The sequence below is a fragment of the Oncorhynchus gorbuscha genome, linkage group LG04, assembly GCF_021184085.1.
Source record: "Oncorhynchus gorbuscha isolate QuinsamMale2020 ecotype Even-year linkage group LG04, OgorEven_v1.0, whole genome shotgun sequence".
Lineage (NCBI taxonomy): Eukaryota > Metazoa > Chordata > Actinopteri > Salmoniformes > Salmonidae > Oncorhynchus > Oncorhynchus gorbuscha.
This window is the reverse complement of record NC_060176.1, coordinates 51,976,202-51,994,441: the sequence shown is the minus strand read 5'-3', so window position 1 is coordinate 51,994,441 and position 18,240 is coordinate 51,976,202. Positions and strand designations below refer to the sequence as shown.

The 18,240-nt window shown below is 46.1% G+C and overlaps 2 protein-coding genes across 4 annotated transcripts in view; both read right to left on the bottom strand.

Moving 5' to 3' along the window:
- Window positions 1–1,230: 1,230 nt before the first annotated feature.
- LOC124033284 (activin receptor type-1C-like) lies at window positions 1,231–4,875 on the bottom strand. Its single transcript, XM_046345269.1, has 3 exons — window positions 4,714–4,875; window positions 3,876–3,989; window positions 1,231–2,124 (listed from the first exon to the last, which is right to left on the bottom strand). Exons 1-3 carry the CDS (start codon window positions 4,760–4,762, stop codon window positions 1,907–1,909), a joined length of 381 nt encoding a protein of 126 aa, XP_046201225.1. The 5' UTR covers window positions 4,763–4,875; the 3' UTR covers window positions 1,231–1,906.
- An 822-nt stretch (window positions 4,876–5,697) lies between these two features.
- The window catches only part of LOC124034247 (transforming acidic coiled-coil-containing protein 1-like), a 33,284-nt gene continuing 20,741 nt past the window's right edge, over window positions 5,698–18,240 (bottom strand). For all 3 annotated transcript variants that reach the window (XM_046347157.1, XM_046347156.1, XM_046347154.1), the window contains exons 3-13: window positions 13,115–13,523; window positions 12,040–12,079; window positions 11,551–11,635; window positions 9,687–9,733; window positions 8,652–8,789; window positions 8,508–8,584; window positions 8,252–8,295; window positions 7,959–8,119; window positions 7,739–7,845; window positions 7,537–7,657; window positions 5,698–7,365 (exon numbers count right to left, since the gene is read on the bottom strand). In XM_046347157.1, coding sequence (XP_046203113.1) covers window positions 7,297–7,365; window positions 7,537–7,657; window positions 7,739–7,845; window positions 7,959–8,119; window positions 8,252–8,295; window positions 8,508–8,584; window positions 8,652–8,789; window positions 9,687–9,733; window positions 11,551–11,635; window positions 12,040–12,079; window positions 13,115–13,523 — 1,298 coding nt within the window. In that variant the 3' untranslated portion in view covers window positions 5,698–7,296. The remainder of the gene's footprint in view (window positions 7,366–7,536; window positions 7,658–7,738; window positions 7,846–7,958; window positions 8,120–8,251; window positions 8,296–8,507; window positions 8,585–8,651; window positions 8,790–9,686; window positions 9,734–11,550; window positions 11,636–12,039; window positions 12,080–13,114; window positions 13,524–18,240) is intronic.

Below are 18,240 nucleotides of genomic sequence, written 5' to 3'. Positions count from 1 at the left end.
AAGCATACTTCCAAAGTTGTGGCAAAATGGCTTAAGGACAACAAAGTCAAGATATTGGAGTGGCCATCACAATGCCCTGACCTCAAGCCTATAGAAAATGCGTGGGCAGAAATGAAAAAGAGTGTGGAAGCAAGGAGACCTACAAACCTGACTCAGTTACACCAGCTCTGTCTGGAGGAATGGGCCAACATTCACCCAACTTATTGTGGGAAGCTTGTGAAAGGCTACCCAAAACATTTGACCCAAGTTTAAATTGTTTAAGGCAATGCTACCAAATACTAATTGAGTGCATGTAAACTTGACCCACTGGGAATGTGATGAAAGAATTAAAAGCTGAAATATATCTCTATTATTCTGACATTTCACTTTCTTAAAATAAAGTGTTGATCCTAACTGACCTTAGATGGGGAATTTTTACTAGGATTAAATGTCAGTAATTGTCAACTGAGTTTAAATGTATTTGGCTAAGGTGTATGTACACTTCCAACTTCAACTGTAGGTTAGTTTTACTTGTTCAATACATTTTTAACCATGCATTTATGATAAATTCTCATTAGCAGAGCGATATTATAACCATTTCTCTTTCCTTCTTTCTCCATCTCTCAGCTGGCAACATCGCTATGGGAACTGGGTCAAAGTCACATCATATGATTCAGAATTTCACCCCCCCTCTCTCTGTCTCTCTCTCCCCGTCTCTCTCTGCTCAGCTGACTTGTATTTATGACAGAGGGAGAGAGACATGGCCTCAGACGGAGGAGACACTAGGCTAACCGGGAAATAGAAATTACAGTAACAGTATGCTACGGTGCCCAGAGCTACTGTGACTAGCCTAAATGGGGTAGATATTCTGTCTGAATGGGGTGATTGGGGGGTGATAAGCGGATGCGATCTGTATCCTTGTCTAGACCAGTTGTTCTCGTTGGACGAGGGTCCAACTGTCCTTATGAGCCTTCCCTGCACCAAGTGATTATACAGTCTGACAGAGAAGAAGTCTGCGTTCACTAAAGACAGACTGGAGGTGTGAGGAGGAAATGTGTGTGTGTTCGTGCATGTGTGTGACCTCACGTCCTGTCATGTGGCCTGTAACTAGGTCAGAGGTCACAGAAACTGAGGAGTGAGTCTAAAACTATGGTCTCAACATTTTCCACTGATGCCACCCACTGACGTCTCACACTGTAGCACGCTACACACACACACCAAAACCAACTGCTGAGAGATAGAAAGGAAATGTAAGGGTGTAATAGCATGTTTATTTATAAATAAGTATTGAAGCATAACAATATTAACAATGGACCAACAAGTCTTTCAGTGTTGAGTTCCTGTTTAATTCATGATGATTGGATTCTGAAGGCTGAAGAGTGCCCTAGCGTATGTGGTTACTGTGGGAACGAGCCTAACACTAGGCCTACTGGGAGCCCAGCACTAACCAACAGTATCATACATACACACAGGCTACCATGGGTGACATTTTAGATCTGCCCCAGGTATAAACATAGTATATACATCTAAAGTTCTAACCCCAGCCTGGCTCACATCCACTCAGAGTCTACTGACACTACAGGAGTTCCATCCTCTCTCTGATCATATCAAACATCTGTTTGTACATATGACTGGTTACGGACACACAACTGACAGAGCTGAATCATGCGGAGTGATACATCAGTTCCATCTGTCTTTAAACTTGATTGAATGTGCTTTAATTGACCCCACCCCACCCCCCCACCACCACCACAGGCGTCACACACACTCTTACTAATCCCTGTATGATTCACCAAACCCTAGTTCATCAGCATTCTGCAGACACACTCTGAGGGGATGGATGGATAAATGGTTTCAGGGCTGTATGAAATAATGAATACATGGATAGATGGATAGTAAAGGGATGAATGTATTTATGATCATGAGTTTAGAACCTGCTGAGGGCCATGCGGAGCATCAGAGCCCCAAGTAGCAGAGCAGGGCTGGCTCCCAGGGCTCCAGCTGTGTTTTTGTGCTCCCCATGCTGGTGGCCCTTATGAGGCCCATTGCAGTCATCAGTGAAACAACACTCCATCTTGGCTCCAGAGTTGCCACTATGGGCCTTATCACAGAATGCTTTGTAGGAGCATGACTTCATCACCGTGTCTGAAACACAGGAGGGAGGAGAGAGGAGTGGAGAGTGAGAGGAAAGATGTGAGGAATTACATTTTTGGGGGTTTCACAGCTTTTCATCTACATATACGGTACTTTTATATACAGCAATCACATGACTATTTTTTTTACAACATTTTGATTTAACTAGGCAAGTCAGTTAGTGGCAGGTAGCCTAGTGGTTAGCATGTTAGGCCAGTAACTGTAAAGGTTGCTGGATCGAATCCCAGAGTTGACAAGGTAAAAATCTGTCTTTCTGCCCCTGAACAAGGCAGTTAACCCACTGGTCCCCGGTAAGCTGTAATTGCAAATAAGAATATGTTCTTAACTGACTTGTCTAGTTAAATAAGTTATTTACAATGATGGCCAAACCCGGACAACGCTGGGCTGCCCTACAAGACTCCCAATTGTGGTTGATAAAGACTGCTGGGAATTTATCCAGAATCCTGAGAGATGATGACAGTGATTACAGGGCATGGCGAGGGAGAACTACTGCTGACAAGAGAGAAATACGTACACATGTACTCTATTATCGAATGTCTGTGGCCATTGATTTAGTGTGTAAAATAGTATAGTAGCTTAAAGACTTGTGTTTATTTAGCTTTCAAATCGGTTTTGTACAAGATGTGTTTGTGTCCGTTCCACAGTAGCTAGAACACCGATAATATACAATTGAAGTCTAAAAAGTATACCTTGCGGATCTTTGCGGAATTTAATATTTTTGCAATCTAATCATTTCAGTTCTACAGAAGTGTCTATAGGAGGCAGGGTCGATGTGGATTTCGGCACTTGTACATCTGTGCTCTACTTTCTGCTGTGTATAGTCAAAGATAGTTAATCTGGGTTGTTTTCAATGGGAGAAAATGAATCATAGTGGTGTGTTCTAGCAGGTATTTGCATATTTCAAAAGTGCACATGTGCTATAACTCAATTCGCCCTTGCACTCCTTGTAAACAATACAATTTGTAGAAATGTTGGCAAAGGGTAACATCTACAAAACGTAGTGCACTCTGTTCTTAACTTATTTTAGTTTTGGGAACAGAAACCTGAATTGAGAGCTTTCCTTAGATGACAAAATCTGCAGAATTTTGGCCCAGTTCTCTCTCGCGCCATATTCCCCCACTGCAGACCACTGGGCTTCCTCTTCGCACCATATTTGGTGGAGAGTGGAAATTCAACCGGATGCTTTAGATGTATACTGCTGGTGAAACATATGGCTCCTTGTTCCATCTGTGGTGTAATGCTGATGCCACAGAGTTTCTAAACCCAGACCAAGTCAGTGGGAGAAGTAAAACATTCTTCCTTAGCTGTTCATTTTCTCGAAATCTAAAGGCACAACCTATGTTCGAGACAATTTCGTAAGTAGTCGATGTTATTTCTCCAACCTCGTGAAAGTGACACTGAAACGTTTTCATTTTCGTCAAAACAACTTTATATCAAAGGAGTGAGTGCCTTTGATTTGATGGCCTGCACAGGCGCAGCTCAGCGCGAGACAACCGTTGGACCGGTACGTGTTTCTACGTATGAGGCTACCTAACCAACGTCGCCTTGACATCGCCTACAGGTGTGATCAGGAATTTCTAAATGGAGAAGCAGTTTCAGCCTATCTTCACACTGTACTGTCATTGGTGGCGCTGTCCTACACTACAGTCAGAAAAATCAACTGACTCCTAGAACTAGCCTGACATCTAGTGGTAGAAAATAATACTGCACGTTTTGGTAATAATTTATGGGTGTGTACTCACTCTGTCCTGTGATGGTGGAGCAGGCGTCAGCGAATTGAGGGCAGGTGGTGGATCCTTGTTTAGTACAATCATCCTCATTGGATGCTACGCATGAGTGACACTTCAGTGCGTGACCTTTACACATGGAACAGGAGAGAACATCTGAGATGAGACTAAGCAGCATGTACCAACACACACAGACAGAAAAACTAGCAATCCCTCTGCAAGAAGGTTGGATCGATGCTACCTCTCAACATAACCCTAACTCTCAACATGCACACATTGTCCCTGAGTAACCAGGAGCCCATAACTACAAACTAATAACTGATAATGTACAGAGCATCTCCAAGGCTGTCTCTGTGACCTAACCAGGAATGACCCTGTCCATATGATCCGTCAACCCCTCTGGCTTTTATGAACAAATAAGAGCACACTGAAACCCACTGTCAGCCGGTCAGACAGAGAGACAGACACAGATAAGTAAACAGAGCACTTCAAGGCACTTACCATTATGATGACTTAAAATATACTGAAACCTGACCCCCTGGTACATTTAGGGTTAGTGTTGACCTATGGCTAGGGCTAGTGTTGACCTACGGTTAGTGTTAGCATCAGTTACTCTCATTGTGTCCCAAACTCTTCCGTGAATTATGTGATCCAACTAAGCTCACAACATTTCGAACCTGATTACATCGTTTAACAATGACCCAGTAAAGACAACATATTCAGACCCACCGTTTAGAGTCAGAGCCCCCTTCAAAAAGCCCTTATAACCCCCTTGTAAAACCCTGAACCCCCCCATACGGTCCCCCTCTAGTTGATCCAATAACCCTGCTACTATATGATCACGGGTACTTACTGTGGCAGGCCAGGCATACCAACATCAGCAGAGCCAGGACAGTCTTCATAGTGCTGGAGTGGGAGCAGAGAGGAGGTAAACGCAGAGGAGAGAAAAGAGAATGGGAGCAGAGAGGAGGTAAACGCAGAGGAGAGAAAAGAGAATGGGAGCAGAGAGGTAAACGCAGAGGAGAGAAAAGAGAATGGGAGCAGAGAGGTAAACGCAGAGGAGAGAAAAGAGAATGGGAGCAGAGAGGAGGTAAACGCAGAGAAAAGAGAATGGAGGTAAACGCAGAGGAGAGAAAAGAGAATGGGAGCAGAGAGGTAAACGCAGAGGAGAGAAAAGAGAATGGGAGCAGAGAGGAGGTAAACGCAGAGAAAAGAGAATGGGGGCAGGGGTGTCTTGGGGGCAATAACATCTTAGCCCTAATCCCCATCAACCCTGCACACCCAGCACCCTTTGTTATTGTGTTAATGAGCTTACCCAGGGTAGCTTTGACAGGGTCAGGTATACTGTCAGTACGGTTGTCTGTACTGTATTCACTCACTTACCTTCGCGGTCAGCAACCCCCCCCCCTACAGTATGCCGTCTTAGTGATCAGAGAAATAATGCAACCACACTGGGGTTATCACAGACCAGTCACACCAATTACAGGGAAATTCAACCTAAAATGTGTCACTCGCATGTGCTTGCCCTCTAACATGCATTTCACACAGTATGTATGAGTCTGCAGGCATGGGTCTTTATCTCTGTGTGTCACACAGAGGACATAGTGTCAGGGGATGTTAGCTCTGAGAATAAGAGGATAAAGCCGACATGGTGACGCCTTTAGCACTTCTCTGTTCGGCTGCTAGTCCAGGGCTAGACGACGGTTCACTCTGGCAGAGACCGAGGATTCAGTTCAGTCAGTGCTAGTAGCTGTGATGTCAGACCCGTCCTCTGAAGCTGTGATGTCAGACCATACCTGTGAAGCTGTGAACAGAGAAACTCTCCTGCACACAGAAGCCATGAGAACACACGCCTTTATTACTGCAATCTTGTTTACTCAGGACACACTGCATATACCGTATTAGCCAACATAGTCAGTATAGCTGTACTTTTCTTATTACCACTTCACAAATAATGACAATTTTAAAAAAGAGATCGGTGACACGTTTAAAAAAACAATAATGTTTAACGAAACAGTCAATTACACTGGAGGCAACGCAACTGCAGAATGGTGCAAAAATGTGCATGATAGAGACGGCTGTCAACGAATCAGCATTCAGGGCTGGAACCACCCAGTTTATAATGCATCTTGTTGAACTATGGTCGTCCACAGAGCAGTATGGTGGAGAGGGAACAAGTACTGTGAGGCGGTGTGACTCTCCACAGGGGTGACGAGCACTTAACACACCCAGTTCAGCGGAGAACAGTCAAGCAGTGAATAAGAGAAACGTTATCTTTCCATGCCACTAAATAGGTGCTGCAGTAAAACATACTGGTTGTGTCCCAAAGGGCACCCTATTCCCTATATAGTGCACTACATTAGACCGGGGTCAATGGGAGCTCAAGTAATCCTGGAACAGCTCCCTCTACCGCCATGGCATAATGTTTCACACCTGGACACTACAGCTGCTGTGCATGTCAGTGGCCAGAGGGGAACATGAGTAGGATATTCTGAGCATTTTTAAAATTCTAAACTAAAAATAACAGCCACAGTCATTCAAACACTTCCAGTTTACAGTATGCTTGAACATATACAAAATATATAGTCTTTGTATTAAATTCACCATTTCCAGATTGAGTATACTACTCTCTGCTCCAACACACTGGCCTGAGACAAACACTAACCAGGTGGAGTTTAGGACAGCGAGAAATCCTCCCATGTGCAGTTATGCTGGAGGTGATCTGTCCAAGACCACACTATACAGTAGACCTACAGCTCATCCGCCACTGCTAACACAAGGCCTCATTACAGACAGGAGAAAAGATTTATACTTTCCAGGACAACGCCCCACACGACCCCTATCAATAGCAGTGCATCCTAAACCCTACGTCCATATCCCCCCTCCCTGTAATAGTGTAGTCATACAGAAAGGTCAAACACAGCTCACCCCTGACCTCTAACTGTCCTAGAGCGTGTCTACCTGGTCCCACCCTAGTGTTCAGAATAAATATGTACAGTACATCTCAGCCAGGGTGTTTATATACAATCTATTAATAAGTGCTCCACAAAATGTTATCGTCAGGTAAATAAGCCCAAATCTAAGCAATGCCTAGACAGCACATTATATTATATTTGTGTTACAGGACAGAACGACAGATGGAGGGAGTAAGGGATTTGGTCTTGCATGGCGAAAATGACCAAAACAAAAAAAACAGTCCACATGTAACAATCTCTAGCTCAAATGACACCCTATTCTCCATAGGGTACACTACTCAAGAGAAAATGGGTTATCATATGACATCGGACCAGTACAGCAGCATTAGAGGCAGACGCCCCAAGGGAAAACAGAACTGCTCATTGGCTGGATGCATGCACAGGGCAGAGTATGCCATAGGTTGTAGGCAGGGATTTCTCGGCGGATCAAGATTGAATGATTTGGACGTATGGAATCTGCCTCAGTCTGTTCTGCCCATCTTGGCGATGAGCTCGTCACAGATCTTGGTGAGCTCCTCGATTTCCTCGGCCTGTGACAAGATGGAAGATCATGTCAGGGTGATTCAAGACTAAGATCTGGTTAGCAAAAACACATGTAGGGCAAGCAACCTTCTGTTACATGTAGAATTTGTGTTGCGCTTTACTTTATGCTATGGGGCTAGCAAAAGGCATTAGCATGTAGCATTTATGTTGTGTGTTACCTTCTGCTGCAGGGCTCTCTCCAGAGAGTCCACCCTCATCTGCTCCTTCCTCAGGCTGGCGGTCAGAGCAACACTCTCAGAGCTGGCCTTGCTGCGTACCTGGGCTATGTCCTGATTAGCCCTGAGGGGAGGAATAGGGTAGATGTTTCATTGGTTGGTACGTAGTCACAGACCACTGTGTGTGTAGTGTGCGTGATCATACTTGTCTAGTTTCTCCTCGGCGTGGAGTTTGAGCGTCTGGTATCTCTGCTCCTCCTGCTTGACTCTGGCCAGATACTCCTGAGCACACTTCTTCAGCACCTCCTCATTCTACACGCACACAAATGGTAGAACGACCACATTCAACATACAGAACATACGTCAAATGTGCTTAAATACTAATGATACTCAGGTCAGACTATTCTTGACCCTTGAACTCTGACCTTCTTGAAGCCGTCCAGGGTGCTCTTCATGTTCTCATAGCGGCGGAACATGTCAGACAGCGAGCGCTCTACAGAGTTCAGGTCCGCTAGCGCCAACTCCTTCTCCATGGTTACAGCCTGCAAAGACTTCTGTGCGCTCAGGGTGTTGCGCTGTTCGTCCTCTGAACGAGAGAGAGAGTTCACGCGGACGGGTCATTTTACGATTCCGTGCATCAACGCCACCACTACACTGGGTATACCTGTCATTATACGGAGAGGAATGTTTGAAGAGGTTGGTTGACCGAGCCACTCACCAATCATCTGGGCGATGGTCTTCTCATACTCTGCCACAATTTTCCTGTGAGAGGAGGAACGGCTACTGATGAGTCTATACTAGCTAACCCTCAGTCTGTTCACTGCTCAGCACACAATCATATGATTACTAGCCTCACAGTACAGTTCAGGTGAATGGGTTGCAAAATTCCTGTAACTTTCAATAACCAGGATTGCTGGAAAACCAGGGAATTTATTGAAAGTTTCAGGAATTGTGTAACCCTACATGCGAGTTACCTCATCTCCATGACTTCCTGTCTGCTGTCCTCGTACTTTCTCCTCCAGTCACTGGCCTCCGTCTCCTTAGTGATGATCTGACACAGGAAACAGTTATTACTGTGTTACCCTGTGTGAGTGTGTCCAGTCTATTTTTTAACCTACCTCCTCTCTGATAAGGGTGAGAACAGCCATTTTCTCCTCCTCGCTGATGCAAATGGCGTCTAGAACCTCACTTCCTGTCTTCTTCTGTGTGTTACTTCCTCCCAGCTTGGCGTTCTTCAGCTGGCAGGGGTCCTCATACTGCGGAGGAGAGAGAAGAGTTCCATAAATACCTGACTAGATGTTAGAATCAATTGACCCAAACCCTGATTTAGTCACAATGTCAACTGTGGCCTGTAGCATTGGATACACTCTGAATGTTTCTGGGTTTGGCAGACTGGTTTAAACAGTTTGTTTATAGGTCATTTCCATCGGTGTTTCACTCAATAATAAAACAGATTATAGTAGTGTTTGTCAGAGCCATATACAGACAATCACTTCTGTATGGGCTCTGCCTTCAGCATGCCTACTCTGGTGCTCTGAGAGGAGGGGGGGCTAGAAGTTTAGGTCTTGTTCCTCAGTGCCGGAGCTAAGGGTAGTTATTTCCATCTCTTTCGCTAGCCCTCCCCCTCCACCTCCTCTTATCCTTCCCTGGATTATAACTCACTCATAATATCCTAATCCTAATCATCTCAAACCCTCTATCACCTGACAAGCTGGAGATGACAGACAGGCAGGCTGAGGAGCCTTTGGTCAGTTCATGTTCAGACAGTGTGGGAGTAAAGCTACCATGGTAGTGTAATGTGCTACTGTAGTAGGCACCGGTTAGCCTAGATGACTAATCAAGCCAGTCACCATTCCAGCGGGCCAGATAGCTCCCCAACGTCACTGAACACAGCTGCAATCCACTACATCTACTAAAACATGATGAGAATGACTGTTAACGCTCTACAGGAGCATCATGGCCATAATCTGTTTTCAGAGAAAAGGGTTTCATACAGCTGGCTCAACAGCTCGCTCACTGGTGGCGCCATCTAGTGGTCACCAGGGGAAACACATGATTCTGACAGAACCGTCATCTCCAGAACCGGATCTGAAGTGGACCAAACTCTCACTGGGCTATATGTGACTGTTAACAGGGCATGTTAGTGTACTCACCATAGAACAGCAGTCTGACTCCTCTGGTCTGGCTGACACATTCAGCTCTGGAAGAGAACATCACATCAAACCTTAAATTCTTATTTACAATGACGGCCTACCCGGCCAAAACCTACCCCGGACGAACCTGGGACAATTGTGCGCCGCCCTTTGGGACTCCCCAACACGGCCAGTTGTGATGCAGTCTGGAATCGAACCAGGGTCTGTAGTGGCACCTCTAGCACTAAGATGCAGTGCCTTAGACCCCTGCGCCATTCAGGAGCAGCGGTCTATCCCACACTGTATTCTCAAAAGGAACTATGTTATATTCTGTTCTGTTCTTTTTCTATTCTTATCCGACTCCAACCACTGGGAGCTCAATGTACTGCTGCTGTGTAACCAGGAGGGTGCAGTGTATACCTGCAGCTCAGAGGGCATGATGACACTTCTGTCTCATAATAAACTCCTAAGATGACAGACAAAATCTACCATATACTTCTCTCCAGACTACACAGAACTGAAAAGAGAACAGAGCAAAACAGACAATGTAAGGCCAACTCCGCTCCGGAGAAAAGAACACAGCTACAGTAGAAGTGTCACATGTAGCCTGAGGGACTATTGATCGGGTACAGTCTTGTCTGCTTCCTATCACACTAATGGGGTTCTGCTTAATGGCTCATACACAGACCTACCAGTCATACACAACAACAAGCTGCATGAGTCATATACAGTAGGTCTAGTGGTAGAGTCAGCTGAGGGATGGAGGGAGCCCAAATCAGAGCATAGGAACACGCAGCTTCAAATGAAGCAATTGTGGATGTGGACAATTCAAGTTACTAATTCAAACTGTCACATGCGCCAAATACAACAAGTGTAGATCTTACCGTGAAATGCTTACAAGCCCTTAACCAACAGTGCAGTTCAAGAAAGAGCAAAGACAATATTTACCAAAAAAACTACAATGACCCCAAGCATACTTCAAAAGTTGTGGCAAAATGGTTTAAGGACAACAAAGTCAAGGTATTGGAGTGGCCATCAATGCCCTGACCTCAAGCCTATAGAAAATGTGTGGGCAGAACTGAAAAAGTATGTGCGAGCAAGGAGGCCTACAAACCTGACTCAGTTACACCAGCTCTGTCAGGAGGAATGGGCCAAAGTTCACCCAACTTATTGTGGGAAGCTTGTGGAAGGCTACCCAATACATTTAACCAAAGTTAAATTTAAAAGGCAATGCTACCAAATACTAATTGAGTGCATGTAAACTTCTGACCCACTGGAAATGTGATGAAAGAAAGAAATCATTCACAACCATCATTCTGATATTTCACATTCTTAAAATAAAGTAGTGATCCTAACTGACAGGAAATTATTACTAGGATTAAATGTCAGGAATTGTAAACTGAGTTTAAATGTATTTGGCTAAGGTGCATGTAAACTTCCGACTTCAACTGTAGGTAGGGGTGAAGTGACTATGCAGTCAGGATGCTCTCGATGGTGCAGCTGTAGAACCTTTGAGGATCTGGGGACCCATGTCAAATCATTTCAGTCTCCTGAGGGGGGGCAAGGGTGTTGTCGTGCCCTCTTCAAGACGATCTCGGTGTGTCTGAACCATGATCGTTCGTTGGTGATAAGGACACTAAGGAACTTGAAAACGCTCGGCCCGCTCCAGTACAGCACTGTCAAAGATAATGGGGACCTGCTCGGCCCACCTTTTCCTATAGTCCACGATCAGCTCCTTTGTCTTGCTCACATTGAGGGAGAGGTTGTTGTCCTGGCAGTGTGGTGACTGCTCTTGGGGGGGGGGGGTGTATAGGGGACAACAATGACCTTCCCTGTGATATTGATTTACCAACACATGGGTTCACACACACAATTCTTCACTCACCATTGTGGTCTCCATCAGTTCCGAGTCCTGTTGTGTTGGCTAGCTTCTCCTCATCTGTAGCATGACCTTTGCGATGGTCGTTGTCCTACAGACAGGGAGGGACAGACGGTCAGAGACATTTTCATCCGTCTAATTTGACAGGCTCCCTTCTCGCCCGGCTGCCGTGCCAGAGCAGGCCTGACATATGCCTAGGGCTGAGGTAAAGTAAGAGGACAGGGCTCTCAGAGAGAAATGTGTACAGTGATCACGGTCATGGTCAGGTACACAGAGGAAAAGGTACCAGCGTGAGAAACACTACACGAACACGCATATAGACACACACAAAATGTGATACAATGACCAAGGACAGCGATACACACACTTATCTGGAGTATTTAAAAATCATTCTTAAAAAAAGATAAGACGTAAATAAAGTTGTCTTTATGAGTAAAGGTGTGAAGGAGTACAGCATTTCCTGTTTGAGAAGCTGGTAAAAACATGAACCATTACCTCTCCACTGGTGTCCAGCTTCTTCACTTTACAGGAGTTCCTGAAGACAAAGAGCACTGAGGTCAGACCTTATGCGAACCCTAACCAGATCATCGCTGACCCACCAACCATGTGTGTCTGGGACAGCAGCCAGACCTAAAAGTAGCAGAGTCCTATTGTCAGTGTGCTCCATCTCCCGGCCTCTAGGTTACCAGGCTGCTCGTTATGGCGCACACCTGTCACCATCGTTAAGCACACCTGCGTGTCATCAGACTCACCTGGACTCCATCACTTCCCTGATTAACTTCCCTATATATGTCACTCCCTTTGGTTCCTTCCCCAGGTGTTATTGTTTCTGTGTCATGTCTGTGTGTTGGTTGTGGTTCTTGGTTTGTATTTAGTTGTGTTTATTTATTAAAACACTCCCTGAACTTGCTCCCCAGATATGTACAGAGTTACTTTGTACATATGCGCTGCTAAATTACTAAATGAAAGCAGAGAGCAGATTAATGAAACAGGCTGTTGCCTCACCAGACTACTACACAGAGCATGATTACGCTTGAACAGAGAGTATTGTTAAGTTTCTGTAGACTAGAGTATTGTGAGGTTCTCCCTCTCTCTGAGGTGAGGTAGTGGTAATGTAACAGGCTCTGGGATCGACTAGCGCTGCCTGAGAGAATCTGATGACCAAACGGTTATGGTTAAATCTATCTCCATGCGTCAACCTGACACTGCACTAAAGAAGTCTAGCAATGGCTGCTCTGAACTGCAGTGAGTCGTGGTGTAGGTGAACATGTAGGAAGAGGGGAGACACAGAGGCAGGGGATGTGGTCACGGTTTAGTGGCGGGCCAACAGAGACAGTACAGTATTCTGTACTTACAGCATCATACATAGTAAACAGACCTGGTCAGCAGTCCTCATGCCACACAGAAATAGACTCAGAGACAGGTGAAGGACAGAGAGACAGTGGAGTGTGGGGGAGACATGAGAGGAGGGGGGATGATTGGTTGAGGAAGGGAGAGATAAGATCATGTGATTGTATGCTAAGTGGTCAGGCATGTGTAAGATAAGATGTCTTATGTGAGTGTTACTCACGTGATGTCCGTGCTCATCCTAGGTGACTGTCTGTCTGAGTCCGGTCTGTCCAGTTCAGGGGTCAGGCTTTTGGGGTCAGAGTTCATGTTGCCGTTGGGGTCATAGGAGATAGCAGAAATGTCATCAACCTCTGCGGGGTCAGGGAAGTTGTGGACAGGGAGCGAGGCAGGGCGTAGGGTGCGGGGCTGGGGCAGAGGGGACGGGGAGAGACCATCTCCTTCTCCAGGTCTTGAGATCAACCTCAGGTTCAGGTTCTGGTCTAAACCTGCTCCACTCAGAGAAGGGGAGGAGCTATTGAGGTTGTTTAGGGCATCTTGGACTTCCTGTAGGGACGTGGGATAAACATCCTGATTGGAGTTTCTGTCCAGGAGGAGGCGGGGCGTCAGCTGTCCGACATCTCTGGTGAGGACTGAAGAGAGGTGGAGTTAGTATCACGCTGGAGAGAAGCAAGACAACAACCTTTCTTTAAAAGTGACACCAATAATGATGCTATGTCAACAACAACAAAAACAACAGCAGACATTTTAGCAGCAAATACATCTTGGATTTATCTTTGTATGGTTTTCTTGTTTAATAGATAATACACTACAGGAAATGCACATCTCTTTTCACCCGCTCTCTCTTCACCACTCTCTCTATATCTCTTTTCTCTTTAGGATATTCTCTCTGTGGGAGTTCCCAGTGCATCAGGATGAAAAACATCTCTGGAATCAGACAGAGTATCGTAACTCTAAGTCCTATAGCGGCTCAAAACACAGGGAACACTTATAGCACTGCAGGTCAACCTCAGTCCGTGCCTAGTTAAAAGCGTGACTAGCTGAGCTGCAGCTTGTGGACCGAGCTATGTTTGAATGGCCTCCTACTTCCTGTTAGAACAATCAGAATGGCTCCTAACTTCCTGCTAGAATGCTAAGAATGATCCCTTACAATGGTCCCTGCGTCAACAAAAACCTTGTCAACAGCAAAGACACACACACACACACACACACACACACACACACACACACACACACACACACACACACACACACACACACACACACACACACACACACACACACACACACACACACACACACACACACACACACACACACACACACAATGGTCCTTTCCCTAAGAGCACAATAATGCTTTGAGTGTATGTTTAGCTCAGGATCCTGTTGTGTTTACAACAGCTGATGGCGATGCTCTTAAATGCTTCTGTTCTCTGGGGTCTGGGGCTGCTCAATTCAGTCTGGGCCGACACTGCTGAGAGAGTAGAGGCTCTAGCCCAGTGTGTGTGTTTAAGTCAGGGTTGCTGACTCATGCTGCTGTACAGTGAGCTCTCTGTTATAGAGAAATCCCGCACAAAGCCCAGGAACGCAGAACAATGTAACTACACTGCAATGCGCGCACACACACACACACACACACACACACACACACACACACACACACACACACACACACACACACACACACACACACACACACACACACACACACACACACACACACACACACACACACACACACACACACACACACACACGTGATATTGCTCAATGCTCTCTCTTTTTCTAGGGTGTGTCAGATCTGTTGTGTTGTGTTCAGCACTTATAACATCCATGATTTGTATGATCGATTGCACAGTCTGTTTTGTTGATAGGTTGTTATCGAAAATCACTGGGTGATTTGGTTGTTCTATTTCTGTTGTATGTGAGATGCTACCACAGATTATCCATTACATTGACCAGATACTCTAATGGCCACTCTAACAATGAAAATGTCTTAAAAAATGGAAGGCAGTCAGGAGGCAGGATCAGTGGGACCATTCTAGCCCATGAGAAGGCAGATACGTGTGTGAACAACAGGCAAAATGTTTTCCACTAGTTACCATAGCATCAAAGGCAAAATTGGCTATATCATAAACATTAGGAAAAACAAATTAGTGTTTTTTTGTTTTAAATTAAGGTTAGGGTTAGGCGTAAGGTTAGCAGTGTGGTTAAATTTAGGTTTAAAATCACATTTACGAAAAGTAAATAGGTGGGGTTTATGACTTTGTGGCTGTGGTAACTAGTACTAGACGAAGAGGCACAACTCCGATATAAAATGTTTTTTTCTCAAAATTGCCGGGATATCACTTGTTCTACTTATATCAGTACACTCGTAACAGCCTAAGCTTTGGGAAACTTCTATTAGATCAAATAAACCAATTAAATGTTCAACAATCTCTTATTGTTAGCCAGAAGCACACCACCCTGCATCCCACTGCTGGCTAGCCTCTGAAGCTAAGCAGGGTTGGTTCTGGTCAGTCACTGGATAGGAGACCAGATGGTGTTGGAAGTGGTGTTGGAGGGCCAGTATGAGGCACCCTTTCCTCTGGTCTATAAAAAAAAAAATATCCCAATTCCCTACGGCAGTGATTGGGGACATTGCCTCAAGTAGGGCGCTGGCTTTTGGCTAGAATGTTAAATGGGTGTCCTGACTCTGTGGTCACAAAAGATCCCATGGCACTTATTGTAAGAGTAGGGGTGTTGACCCTGGTGTCCTGGCTAAATTCCCAATCTGACCATCATTGCCACCTGATCATCACCAGTTTACAATGGGCTCATTCATCTCCCCGTAACTATTCCCCAGGTTGTTGCTGTAAATGAGAACGTGTTCTCTGTCAACTTACCTGGTAAAATAAAAAAATTGTTCTCCATACAAAAACTTTTCGCTTAGTGAGTGGAAAAAAAGGTAAAAATGCCACCTCCTGGAGACGACAGATCTTGGGCCCAGTTATCCCTCTCGCTTTGCCTCTTCCTCTTCCTTAAAAATAACATTTGGCGAACGAGGATGGCTGAAAGTATTTCTACAATATCCCTACCTCCACTGGAGTAGTGGCCTCACAAGGGAGAACCAACAATCCCATGGGACAGATGGAAGTCGTCGTTTGTACATGCTAGCTATCGGACTGGATGTGGTTAGTCCTAAGAGGAAAAGAGCCATTTCTCTCCACTGTCTCGGTGCCGAGGGCTTGCGCCTCTTCCAAGCGCTCAGGGAAGCATACACATATGATGCAGCTGTTGAACGTTTTGGATGGACATTTTGTAAAGAAGCAAAGTGCGCTTCTGAAAGGCTGCATTTTCGACAGTGAGCGGGTGAGTCAGTGACACAGTACATTGCTGATCTTAAAGAGATCAGTCATGTCAGTTTGGATATCTTCGAGATTAAATTATCAGGGACCAATTAATTGAGAAAACCTCATGTTCACTTGTGCAGGAGAGGCTTCTTCTACAGCAAAAGCTGTAGCCATAGCTTCCCAAGTGGAATCAGCAGCTCACTATGCATCTACGATCTGTGAGGCACAAACACATGCTTCCAGTGCTTTTCAAGCTGTGCAGTAAGCAAGCCCCGCAGACACACCCTTTCCTGTCACTCGCCTGGTTGGATCAAACCCAGCTGGATCACACCCCACAGCCACACCCCCTCCTGTCACTTGCACTGTTGGCTCAAACCAGACTGGGTTTTCCACTTGTACTGTACAGCTGGGTGACTCCTGCGTTACCTCGTGCTATACACAGGAGAAAAAGTGTCGCTCCTCAGCATGGCCACCTATGAGCAGTTCATGTCTCACCTGCCCCTCCAGCTGCCCAGCTTTAGCCTGTACGGATATGGGCGCTCAGTGATTGATGTCATCGGATTTATACACTCACAGGTGCAGTATGGCAACAAGGCCTTCACTCAGTACCCCTTCTAACATCACACGGCAGGGCACTAATACCTTAGATCTGGACCTGTTCACCAGCCTGGGGTCCTCTCTGTTGAACTCGGCCCTATGGTGACTCCAGTCATTCAGCCTCTACCCCAGGAAATCACTAAGGATCTACACAAGCAGCTGGAGGATGGATTCATCTAGCCGGTGGATGCCTTCCCATGGGTATCCAACTTGGTCAACACAGTTGTTTCAAACTGTGCACTGACCACCAGGCCACACAGCCTTGATGTCTACCTCCGCGTCGGGACACAAGCTCCTCCGCATGTACCGCTGGTCAGACCAATTCCAGCTGTTTAACTTTAAGCTGCAGTTCACCCCGGGCAGGGACAATGTGTTGGCCGACCTCCTTTCACGCTCAGTTCCTCCAGACTCCACCTGTTTCCAAATTGACTCAGATGAGGACCTCATCCAGCTCCTACACTCACCTCTCCAAGACACAGTGTCGCACAAGGAGCTGACCCAAGAATCAACCAACGACCCCTTCTTCGCGACCTTGCGGGAATACGTAGCCAATGGATGGGCTGGCACAGCGACCATCGGAACCAACAATATGCCAGGTTCAAACATGAGCTGTCATGCTGGAATGACACGTCTGGCCTGTGGAAACTGCACCAGCATACCAAGCAGCCTTCAGAGGACGAGTGTTGGCCATGGCTCACGAGGGCCACCTTGCTGAAGCAGTGCTGCTGGGACCTGGTGTGGTGGCCTGGCATCGGTCATGATATTGAAAGTCTAGTATGTGACTGTGCTCCATGTCTTCTCTGTGGAAAGACAGCACATCCTCCACTACCACTGCAACCACTGGCCTGGACCTCCCGTCCATGGCAACATATCCAACTGGACATCTGCAGTGAACTCTACAATGTGCCACATCACCAACACTTCCTAGTGGTTGAGTATGGCCCACATTCAAAATGGCCAGAGGTCACACCCATGAGTTCTGTCACATCAGGGGCCATCATAAACTTCCTGGATATGCTCTTTGCTCGCTGGAGACTGCCTGCAATTATGACCATGGACAATGACCCTTGGCTGGTCTCGGCTGAGTTCAGCTCTTACGTCCAACGCAAGGGGATCAAGCACATCAGAACAACCTACTCACGACTCCACCACCAGTCTCTCCTGCCAAGCTGATGCTAGGACGTGAACTAGAGCTGCCCTTACACAGGCTCCGTCCCTGCATAGCTAACAGCGTAAAAGCCAGGAGCGCTACAAAAAAAGAAAGAGAGCACGGCTTCGTGGAATCCAAGTGAGGGATTGGGTCAGGGTGCAACGACCACAGCGCGCAGACAAACTCTGCACCTTCTGGTCAACACCGTGTCAAGTTCAACGTCAGCTGGGCCCAGCAACGTTTCAACTGCCTGATGGCTCTCGCTGGCAG